The 12,357-nt window shown below is 44.7% G+C and overlaps 1 protein-coding gene across 1 annotated transcript; it reads right to left on the bottom strand.

The window, feature by feature from the left end:
• Nucleotides 1-268: 268 nt before the first annotated feature.
• mpp3a (MAGUK p55 scaffold protein 3a) lies at nucleotides 269-12,130 on the bottom strand (the record flags this gene model as incomplete). Its single annotated transcript, XM_079177006.1, has 19 exons — nucleotides 269-448; nucleotides 1,257-1,385; nucleotides 1,634-1,742; nucleotides 1,831-1,924; nucleotides 2,013-2,093; nucleotides 2,254-2,409; nucleotides 3,058-3,123; nucleotides 4,492-4,533; nucleotides 5,457-5,477; nucleotides 6,342-6,406; nucleotides 7,648-7,844; nucleotides 8,061-8,135; nucleotides 8,686-8,771; nucleotides 9,879-9,960; nucleotides 10,086-10,223; nucleotides 10,409-10,489; nucleotides 10,864-10,941; nucleotides 11,857-11,975; nucleotides 12,094-12,130. The coding sequence occupies 19 exons, from the start codon at nucleotides 12,128-12,130 to the stop codon at nucleotides 269-271; spliced, it is 1,836 nt and encodes a 611-aa protein (XP_079033132.1).
• Between the last annotated feature and the right edge of the window lie 227 nt (nucleotides 12,131-12,357).

Below are 12,357 nucleotides of genomic sequence, written 5' to 3'. Positions count from 1 at the left end.
CAACTACAAACTTTCATCTATCCCTTGTTTTTTAAGTCAATAAATCAATCAAACCAAACCTGAATAAATATGACTTGAAGCATCAGTAAGACTGATTTCTGGGCTCCAGACAATGAGGTATTCCTCTGACACCATCCTCTCCCATTGATGCCTTAGTTCATGGCCGTCTTACGATGGAGGGGGGGGGGAGGGGGGGGGGGGGTCTTGACCGGTGCAGGATTTGGTGGGTTGGCGGTGAAGGTCTTCTGGAAGATGCGGGGGGGGGAGTTTAGTTCCGCACCCAGCAGAGAGGTACCCAGAAGGATTCTCGCTCCAGCCTTTCCAAGATACCTCGAAGTTCTGCACAGGCACTGACTGAGTCCTCCTTGATCAGGATCCGGTCCACCAGGTGTCCATACTGTTGATCAATCTGAGTCGCAGACTGACGCATCTCTTGGAGGTCTTCGTCCTGTTGCAGAAAGCAAAATGATTTACACAGAGAGCAAGACAACAAAAAGGCAACAAAATCTAAAGTTGATTCACCAGCCATTCACTCTGTTTCCCTGGTAACTACCTGGATCAATCATCATCATCATCCCATAAAGTTCTTATGCAATGGAAAATGTATTCACTGCTCCAGGTAATAGGACGGACCTTAGATACAACTTGGCAACTTGCAATGCCTCTGGTCCACTCAGATAATAGACTCCTTTGACTCAGCTACAGGCCAGAAAGCTAACGTTACGCTAGCAGGATTCAAAACTATTTATAATTATGCAAATAAATAAATAAATAAATAGGAGAAACCCACCTAAATATTAAACGACAACATTTTTTTTTTTTTTTTTTAAAAGGTAAAAATGTGCCATCAAACTTTAAAAAAAATAAATAATTTATGGTACATAAGCGCTCGACAACCAAAGAGAGCCAATGGGAACATATTCAGATAATCAGTCAGAGCGGTATGAAGGTGCTAAACCATTTAAAGCCAATCTTATTTTTACCAATCTTTGTTTAGCTTTGTTGTTGACCTTGTTTTCAGCCGTATACCAATTTCTATCGTCCTGTAAATTGTTTTGTGTATGTAGATTGTGAGCAACAGAGTCAAATTCCTTGTATATGTACATACTTGACCAATTACGCTGATTCTGAATCATGTGCTCCATTAAACAGTATATCATATTTACTGGTGCACACCGGATAACGGAATATTAAGAACAAAAGATATATGTACACCATCTAAGCTATTGAATTGCGACAGAAAATGTAGGACTCACTGTAACGCGGCCATGCTCTCCCCCTCCTGGTGAAGTTGCAGCACTGCGGCGACGTCTGCTCTCAGGAACACGAGGTTTGACAAATATTACATAGGGCTTGAACTCTGCTGTCCGCAGCCTCCTCAGGGCCTGGAGTGATGGTGGATTTGCATACAATAGAGCAAACAGAGGTCACAAATCAGACAGGATCGGAGAGGCTCAACAGTGAAACATCAGACACTCCACATAGAGAGCAGATCTGATGTGACTGCCTGCCCTCATCTACACTCAGCAAACTGCTGCAGGATCTGTGGCACGTAACATGATATGATTGTGTGATACATTTTGATTATCGTCATAAAGTGAGATGTGCTCAGCGGTTGGAACATGACGCCTACCTCAGGCTGCACATCCACAACACACATCTTATTCTTGGCCTGTACAGAGCGGATTGCCTCTATACTCGTGCCATACTGGTTTTCCTTGTATTCCCCGTGTTCTATGAACCTGCGGAGAAACAACAAAACATTCACATCAGCAGGGTACAAATTAAATATGTTTACACAAAAGCAACACAGTGTCAGTGTGAACATACTTGTTGTTTAAAGCATCTGCATCAAATTGCTGTTTGGTAACAAAGTGGTACTCCACACCCTCCTTCTCATGAGGCTTCTTGGGCCTGGTAGTATCTGTGGAAGCACAAAGGAGGACTTTACTTGTATGTACAGTGTAATGTTGGTTCATTGTTAGGTACAGCGTGTACGACTTATGACTCACGTGGTACAGCCACTGCGAAACGATGTGGGTTTTCAGCAATCACCCGCTGTTTGAGTTCATTGATTCGTGCTCCAAGAGATCCTTCGCAGGATTGTGTGTTTAAAAGGAGAGGAAAAGAATCAACTTCACATGCATCATCGTGTTGAAAAAGCTGCAAGTTGGATTGTAACACATGCTTTGATCCACAAGGTGTCACTTTCATCACAGAGAACATTTCTGCCATTCAGTGGCTCGGTCTCACCGATCAGAACCACCAGACGGGGCCTTTCATTGGGCTTCTGCTGGTAGCGGGTCACCTCTTCATAAGTCATGTAATCGTTGTCCCCAGGATCAGAACCCTCTCCGGAGGATCCTTGTCTGTCTTTGCGACTCAGCCGGAAACTCCTCCGTAGACCAGCTACAGCGAGGCCAGAGATGGGAAAGAAAGGAGGAGCAGAAAGAAAAAGGTGTTCGTGAGATGACATGAGCTATAAAATGATGATCTCAATATTAAATAACATGAGGACACTATTTCACGTCCAATCGTTTTGTTATTAGATCGCTACAGTGAGCAAATGCAAAGGAATGTTTTAGAGTCAAGACCAACCATTGATAATCATGCATTAAAAACCTTTGTAAATAGTGCACAGTGATTAAAATAGCTCTCTCTTATCTGACGTGGAAATATTTGATGGTGTGAGATATTAGCTGAACTTTGAGCCAATTAGACGTCATGCTTCAACTAAAAATAGGAATACATGCAGCTGATAATAAAGACATCAGGTGAAGCAGACTGTTTTAAGCAAATCATTCCTTAAGTTCATTTTTTTAAAGTGATTAAAGCTGATTTCAAAATAGAATAGAATATTTCCAACAATATGGTCCAAACAAGGCATGCTGCTCTGAAAGAGGCTACAGTGCTGAGGCAGGACAGACAGGACAGCCTGGCCCTGAGAAACACCACATCAGCAGAGAGTGACAGCAAATCAGGGTCTCCCATGGCCAGGACTGTCTCTGTATCCCCCGTCAGTGGTGTGTACCCGAGGGAATGAGCTGGGCACTGTACCTGAATAAAATTCCCAGGAAAACACCTGGCCACAGGAGGGCGCCACTGCTTTACACTTAGGAGAGACTATAACTGGCGTTAGAGCATCACACAACCCAGCCTCACACCTCCACACAGGGTGAACGAGCAGCAAACGTGCCTGGTTGAGTGTGCAATGCGTCCAACGCAGCAGGGCCCTCATGAAGGGGGGGAGGGGGGGGGTTTTGGGGGTGGGGAGGTTGGAAGGGGGAAGCAGTGCACTGGCCACAGCACAGCAGCAGTTAGTTAGATGCAGGGCAGAAGGGAGGGAGGTTTACGAGGATCCAAACACTGCAAGGTGGAAGGGGGGGGCGGGCGAGGGGATGGAGGGGAGGGTTTTACAGCTCCAAGCAGAGTGCATGATAGAAAGCACAAATACTGTTTTAATAAGGTATTTCGTGTTACAGGGAGAAGGTGCTGATAAGCTCTCAGCTGTGTTTCGATCGCTCCTTGTGCTCATCATCATTCCAGCAGCTCACGGGATGTGGGGGGAGTAAATGGGGGTCAGGTTGGGCTGAAGAAGGGTGAGGGAGGGGAGGCCAGTGGAAGGAGTTGAGAATAAAGGGGACTAATATATTCCCTCCCCTCCGATTTGAATTTAAAGCATGTTATGGCAAAACAAAACGGGATACGATGCGATAAGTATCCTCATTTCCCGGATTTTCCTAATAATTTACAATAAAGTTTCCTGGAATAACTATTATTTGGTACTAAATTAGGAATTATCTTGAAAGAACAGCTCTACTTCAACATAAGTGAATTTTCATGTATTTATATTCATGCTGTGCACTTACTAAAACACTCCATGTGCTCGCAATTATCTGGAGTTTATTGTGGTAAGTGTACAAATGAAGTGGACCAATTGAACACTGTCTTTCTTTACCCTATAAGTAGCACCAGTTCTTTTCAGGAAACTGAGAAATAATTCGAAAAAAACCAGCAAAGATTCTGTACTTTGCTTTGCTGTTAATGCGAGGCATTCTACGTTTGTTTTGCTTTTATTCTGTGGTATCTGACACCGTTACCTCTTATTACTGTATGCAGTGGAGTCCCCGAAGAGGGAGATCTGTTACTGGCACCTTGAGAAGTGTGAGTCGATACTTCCTACACATATTCTTCGACAATATTTCCTTTCACGTTGGAAACAAACACTTGTAATGTTTTGTTCTACTTCTGCATACGTCTCTCCTCATCCATCTTCCTCCTCTGGCATCTGTCTCTGGACCCATCGCCCAAGGAAACCTTCGCCCCCTCCTTTTATCCCTCAACCCCCGGCCCCAGACAAGTCAACCCTACACAAGCAGTCCTTTTGACCCCCAAGTCCAGAAGCATCCAGGGAACCAGCACACAGCCAGGCTGCAGCAGGCAAAGTGCAGATAGGGAGAAGGAGGTGGAGAAAGATGTACACGCTCTCACCTATGTACTGTCCATTGAAATAGCCCTCACAGTCACAGTCCTCTGTAGGGAGGCAAGCAGGGAAAAGAGGGGGTAAGCACAGGGTAAGAGACCTGGAAGAGTTAAGGAGTAAGGGGAGGTGGAAGAGTTATAGAGCGGGGCGGGCCTTTGGGCGTTGGAGAGGGCAGGCGGGGCAGACAGGCAGCAGGCAGGCAGGCAGACAGCAGGAGGCGAGAGCGGACGGGCAGCCAAGAGATATATCGAAGGAACGCTGTTGGAGGTAACAGCCACTAACGAAGGCTTGATACAGAGATTTGACATTATGAGAGGAGAGGAGAAGAGAGGAGAGGATGGCTCTCCTTCATCTGGAAAGGAGCCAGCTGTGAGCAGAGTCTCTGGGACCCACACACACACACACACACACACACACACACACACACACACAAACACACACACGCACGCCTCCCTAAAGATTCACAGCTGAGGTACAAACTGTCTCACAAACTCTTTGAAATCCGCAATTCCAAAAATAAAGAATTTTTTAGAATAGAAATAGAAAAAAACAACATTGAAAACAGCAGCTGAAGCGGCAGCAGACTAAAAGATAAGGAGGGGACACAGAACAAAAGATAATGGAGCCTGAGGATGCCGCAAAAGAAAAGAGGAGCTATTGTTGTCTTCAACGAGCTCTGCTTGGTTGGGCTGAAGTCTCCAGGGATGCTGTTCTGCCTGCACATCACCTGGTACAAACACACACACAAGCTAGGCAAAGAATCTCTATTCTAGTCTGGTGCACTAACAGCAGGAGGGGAGGAATTAAGCTGGAAGCAGCCGAAATCCCCCCCCCCCCCCCCCCCTTCCACACACACACACACACACACACACACACACACTGAGGCCTCTATGATCATGTTCCATTGTGTGCTGTGTGTGAGGATGTGACTGTGTTCTCTGTATATCACGTTTGTCTCTGCACACGTACCCACCTTTATCACATCCTTGGTCATCTGATATAGTTTGCAACAAGGAGAAACGGAGGAGAGCGTCAAACATTAGAGTCGGTAAAGCTAAGGGTCATTTCGGTGTGTAAGATGGCAGATAAAAAAGAATGATATTTGGAAATTCATGAAATGAGGATTTAACATTTGTGGAGATTTATCGCCGTCGTCAATGACGTCACAGACAAAGAGGGCCCCTGCTGGGATTTAGGGGAATTAATCAGAGGGTTGGAGGAGCGCGGAGAGAGGCCGAGACAGAAGAGTCCCCGCAGGCTTGCTGCTGCGTGGCGCACTGTGACAGGGCTAGCTGCCACACTGCTAAGCTCTTGTTGTCTCCCCGTGGCTCAGGCCTAATCGGATCGCCTGCAGCTTACGCACCACGAAGAGCCACCACTCACATTACCCACTCACCTGGCCGTTTACACGCCGCGTCTACAGTATCAAGTGAGAAAGTGAGACGTGTGTTGTATTGTTGAGGCTTTGTTTCTCAGTGGGCGCAGCTTGTAACGCTTCCTGGATGTACTAAAGCTGCTCACTGGCCAGATGGACCAAACATGAAAGAGATTAATTCATAACTGTGATCCCTCCCTCCGTCTCTGTGCCCCTCCATCTCTCTCTCTCTCTCATCCCTTTTAAAAACATGCCTACATAGCTGCATGGAGAGGACAGACATTGAATACTAATGCCTCTGAAAATGCCAATTACCAGCACAAAAGATCAATAAATGTCAATGAAAACATTGCTGCATTTATCCAGCGGAGATATCATTGCCCTATAACGACAGTGACGATACTGAGAGATGCTGCAGGTAGTAAACTGTGATTATGAAATAATGCTGAAGATGCAGTGGAATCCTGGGAAGCAGAAACTTACAGACGGGCTTTTTAGGGGATTTTGGATTCGGAAGTGTGCCCATTTTCATCCTGTAGGCCAGTCGCCTGGAGAAATGCGCAGCAAACAAAGAGCCAGAGAGGATGGAGGCAGGTGGAGAATCGTCAGGTCAGAAATACACAGTAAGCAAAAGGTGAGGAGGGAATGTCAGAGAGGTGGAACAGAAGATTTAAACATGATAGAGAGAGGGACATAAAACACTAATAGACAGATTATCAGACAACGGGGCAAACTGGGAGCAAACTGGGCTGCTACCCATTCTACAGAAGAAGAAGAAGAAGAAGAAGACACCCAAACAGAGAGACACAAAACAACTACAAACAACGCAGCCTCCTTGTGGTTGTTTTAGGTCTCTTTGTCTTATTTCTGTGTCTCTTTGTGGTTGGTTTATGTCTCAACGTCTTTATGTGGTCTCTGTGGTGTTTTTGTGTCTAATTGTTGTCGTCTCTATCGATCTCTTCGAGGTCTTTTTATGTCTCTTTGTGGTTGTTTAAGGTCTCTTTGTCTTCTTTTGTGTCTGTGGTATTTTGTGTTTCTTTGGTGTCATCTCGATCCGTTTGTGATCTTTTAACATCTCTTTATGGTCATTTTGAGGTCGTTTTGCATCTCTCTGTAGTGGTTTTACGTCTCTTTGTAGCCGTTTGATTGACTTTCTAAAAATAAATATAAACAGTGGACTTCAAGCTCGGTGCACGGTAGGCCCTTTCCGTAATCCACAGCATATTGTGAGTAAGCAGCAGACGTGAGCTTATGCTACCATTGCTAAGTCATAGCGATGCGTTTAAAGAGGGTTTTTTCATTCATCATTGTTTTAACCCACAGTGCAGCAGGAACCCACAGCATCAGCAGAAATTAAGTGTTATATCATCCTGAACATTTGTTTAACCTACACAACACATCACGTGGGCTTTTCAGAGCTCAGACACCCCTCTGCCATGCGTCTTTCTCTGTGTTTAAGCCGTGGTTATTAATCCAACAGACGCTGCAGTGTTTGGCAGGGATCTCCCGGCCAGCTGAGATCATCCGACTGACGGATTATGACACTAACGGTATCAGCATGCGCCTATTCAAGGCTGTGTTTCGATTTATTTTTTTCCATGCCGCTTTGATGCTCCACCTAATCAACGTTGACCCTTCAAAGTGGAACACACAAATGTGGATTTGACAGATTACAAATAGCTGGATAAAATAAATACGGGTGAACAGTACAGCGCTGGCACTGATCAGGTTACACCACAGGTCTTTCAGATACATGATGTGACACCCGTCTCCCCCTGGGTGCTTTTACCTCTCCTGGAACAGTTTGGATGGGATGAGTCCGGCCCGCAGGTTGCTGTCTCCCACCCGCTTGGCCTGCCACCACGTGTGGTCGTCTTGGGTCACGACCTGCAGGATGTCTCCCCGCTTGAAGGGAAGTCCCGCTTCTTGGCAAGGTGTCGCCTTGTCTTCCAACGGGATGTAGTCAAACAAGGCTCTCATGTACACCTGGAATCAACAACAAGACCTACATATTTAGATATTTATCATTGTAAGTAAATATTTAATCAGTGTTTTACGTCATTTAAGGAATAATTCATCTGGAATACCACAGCAAAAATATGACTAAAATTACTCTATTTCTTTCCTTCAAACTGTCTTCAGACTGTTTCCAATCAGCTACAGTTTCACTGAGCATGCTCAGTGTCTCACTCTTCATCTCACCTTGCTGTCCTTCAGTCGGTCCTCTTCTTTAATGGCAGGGATTATCTTTAGAGTGATGGAGCCCTGGGATTGGGACTAGATCACAAATAGACAGAGGAAGTCGGGGAGAGAGTGTGACTGCAGCCTCAAATTAAAGACAAACACTCACTTCTTACTATCAGTGCACCCTGTTTATAAATAAACAAAAGATGGACAGAACATTTTAGCTGATGAATCACCTCTACCGTGATCCCTAAAGACTTTATACCCTTAAGAGTTTGTAGTTTACCCACCACTAAATTTAGCACTGCTTCTGTCTGGGGCAAATACAGGGAACCCTGTTTTCTCTCTCTCGCAAATCAACATATTTAATTGGGCTCAGTTCAAAATACTGGATCACAGCAAACAGTATAGAACTGGTGTATTAAGATTTTTTGTTGGGTGCGAAAAGTGATTTTCTGAATGTGTCATTGACTTTGACCATTTATTTATGTTTGGATGGGATCATTCAACTGAAAATCACGATGAGTCAGGAAATACATTTTTGTACCCAGTCTTACATTTTTTTTACGAGTATTTCTATGTGGTAAATGTTTACCAGTATTCCTCTAAATATACAGCAGAACTGTCCGTCCGTCTGTCTTACCAGCAGCTGACTGATCTCATCAGGCCTCTTCTGGATCACAGAGACTCCATTGACCTCCCTGAGTTCATCTCCTACGTGGACCAAACCTGTGAGGACGAGTGGGCAAAAACATCAATGACAATCAAAGCGTCTCCGCTGGGTCTTTGGGGTATTTGATTCACATCTTGACATCAGTATTGTTGTCAGATCCACAGATACGAGTCGCGTCTGTCATCAGCTGTGATCTCATGAGCTGCAGCCACAACAACGAAATAAAAGGCTGAGAGCAGTACGATCAATACGTTCCCCTCGGGACAGAGAAGCACATATAGCAGACACACTATTGAGTAATCATACTAATATAACGTGTGCGTTTACAAAGAGACCTGAGGCTCATTCTGAAATCTCTCTACAGCTTCTGTCTATACACTGAGGAGAACCTTTTCCATCACTTGATGCAACAAGAAAACGCAGCATGACTTTAATGATTAACGGATGCAAACACTGATTGGTTTACTTTCCCAGCATGCACGTTTCCTATGCCGACACACACACCTGCATGTGGCTGATATTTCCATGGTAACGCCCATGAAAGGATCTTTGCTGAGTATCTATCATGTGATTGATTCTCTGGGGACTTGTGGAGAGCTTTATGTTTCCCCAACAACCGCACTATCCCTCTCATTTCACTCCTGCTGCTGCTGCTGCATCTCTATCACTGTGGCTTTGATCTCACTCATCACAGTATCGGGTTTGATTTGTTGTTCCTTACATACGTGCATATTAGCATATTCTGTTTGTGAAACAGCGTCACCAATTTTCACTGGTTGCAACAAGACAAATGCCATCAAAGTGCAGTAAACATCAGGAGCCTCCTGAGGCGTCCTGTGGCTCCGTTTCCTGAGGGCTGCTGTGCTACATTACTGCAACGTCCTGGCTGTCGTCCATGCAGGAACGTTTTTTCATGTCTTTCCTATTTCATTAACTATTCAGCAATGGCAAAAATGTCCAGAAAAAAATTGGACTCATGACCTCATTATTTATAAAATGGATGGCTACAGCCCTGAACGGCAGCAGTTCTATCACAGTTTCTTTTTATTTCACTACCCTTCATCAGTGTACCACCCCAGGGTTGGGAACTGCAGATACTTGTAGTCTGACACGGCTTGTAGAAAGCCCAGAGCGACAAAAGAAGAAGAAGAAGCCCAATTTACCGCTTCGGTCAGCTGCACCTCCTCTCATGATTCGAGCCACGATCACCATCCCAGTGGCTTCGTCCCGCCTGATGGTGGCTCCCTGGAGTACAGACAGTTAATACAAGATCATTAACTGAAAACAACAAACAGTCTCAGTCTCTTCCTCTTTCATCCAGTTCTCCTGAAGGCTCTTTATGTTCTCCACTCTCATCCTTCACAACTCACCAGAGGCTCCTTGTTCTTCACTAGCCTGACAATCTTTACCGACTCTTCCTCCAGCTCATCCTCGAAGTCATCCGGCAGCGGCGGCAGCACGGGATCAAAGTTCTTCTGTGCCACGGTGTCGTGCACCGAGAGAACGGCCTGATGGGACACAGAACAGATGTTGATGTTGACCTGACGGTCTTCGAGCTTCAGAGATGAATTTCAGCGAAAATAAAATGTCTGACAGGAAAATTGGCCAAATGAATATACACTAGTGCTTCATCTCCTCATTATTATACTATTGTAAGACCAGAAATCCAAAACAAAAGTCCGAGGGTTTTTACCTTGAGATGTGGTGACGTCAGCAGGTGCAGCAGCTCTTTTTCCTCGGTGCTCATCGGTCCGCTCTGCAGCTCCTCTGCCACCTGCCAGCCACAAAACACACATGAGCCCTGACCCAGTACGAACTAATGCACGTGTATACCAGTCATGCAGGCTGCATTTTACTGTAGAACAAATGCACACGGATACACAACAGACATGCACACAGAGGAAGATAAGTAGCGAGCGGCCAAGGTCAGCAGTTTCCCCGCTGATAGCTGGTGAGCAGCAGGATATGGAGTTTCATTAGAAGAGCATCGGGATGATTCAGCACTTTGAGAACATTAAAATTCACTTTTGATACCTGCATTGCTTCTCTGTCGGAGCTAACTCATTGTTATTGACTGCTGTGCCCAAGTGGAAAAGTAATTTAGGGTGTGTGTGTGTGTGTGTGTCTGTGTGTGTGAGATGAACTTACATCCTCTGCCAGAGAAGAGGCACTGTGGAGGACGGGTGTTGGACTCTGTCTCTCATACTGTCTCAACTTCTCGTGAATCTGCAACACAAGCACATGTGGCTAATTAGAGAAGAGGGGATGGACAGGACAAGCTGAAGGTTAGAGAGGCCTCCTGGAGTTTTCTTGTAAACAAACAAAAGTGATGCTTACATTCAGTGTTACTCATCAAAATGCATTGTGTGAATCCCTGAGGTGCAACACATCCGGCATTGTCTACGTCCATGTTTACTAGCTAGCAGTCTTCATCCCCGTAGCACTGCTACGTGTCTTGGTGCTTTAACACCATCTACAGATCAGCGGAACATATAAATCCATTGGCAGGAATGTGTGTGAATGTGCAAACAAAGCAGGGACCAGCTCATAACAAAACCTGCTTTATAGCGCATCTGAAATTATACCATCGGCACGTTTAAAAACCGTTTTTTGTGCATTGAAAAAAGAGTGCAGGTCTCCATTAAAGCTGCACAATCCTTGAAATGTATTACTATGAAGATTTTTACATTTTCTCTGACAGTCAGGGGATACATGCCTTATTTTAATTTGTTCAAATAAAGACTGTAGTTCATGAGCAAATACGAATAATGTTCTAAATCTAAACAATCATGTTGAGATCTGGGCTACCTTTCTACCAATATCATTGAAATCATCCTTTTTTTATTTTTTTTTTAGATATCCCACTTACTGAATACAAGGAAAATAAACAAAGAGGACACAAACATACCTCTTTGGTAGAAAGTTCCATTGTCTATATTATCTTAAACTAATAATCATTTTCTAATTAGGTGAAAAATAATGAAGATTTTCTTTCTTTAAAAGAATAATCGGATCCACTCGTCCACTCTTTTTTCTTTCGGAGCACATTCTTAAATCATGTACATAAATTCAGTGGTACATTGCTCCACATGTAAATAACTTGTGGAATCAGACATAGATGGATTAGGATCCATTCCTCACCTTCATGAGATATCCCAAACTCCGCTCACTGAAGACATCTTTCAGGAAGACCATGTCCTCTTTGTGATTGGCGTCGGGCCGTAGCTGGGAGGTCAGCAGGGCCAACGTTTCATGCAGCCCTACAGAGGACAGGTATAAGAAAGACCAGCGTGTATATGAACATGAACAGATGGAGCACAGCGAGCTTCAAGCAGTATGGGACACTATGTGTTGAGCATCTGTGCAAACTCATCTCACCCGCTCCTGCTGTGAGGACCGGCATGGCTTCTTTCATGGGTCAGTGAGGCGAGGAGGGGAGGAAACCTGGAAGGGGGGGGGGGGGGTATTATAATCATAATCAACATTCCACACAGATACTTTCAGTTTCTGAGAGGATATTCTCACAAATAGCAAAACAATAAAAAGGTAATGGTGTTATCTATAGCCATATATCATCTCCTTGTAGGCTTCATTTTTCCATTTTGCAGTGCAGTTACCTCATCTGTGAACATGTAGGTGTGT

This window comes from Pholis gunnellus (genome assembly GCF_910591455.1).
Source record: "Pholis gunnellus genome assembly, chromosome: 17".
NCBI lineage: Eukaryota > Metazoa > Chordata > Actinopteri > Perciformes > Pholidae > Pholis > Pholis gunnellus.
This window is presented reverse-complemented; position numbering and strand designations above follow the sequence as displayed.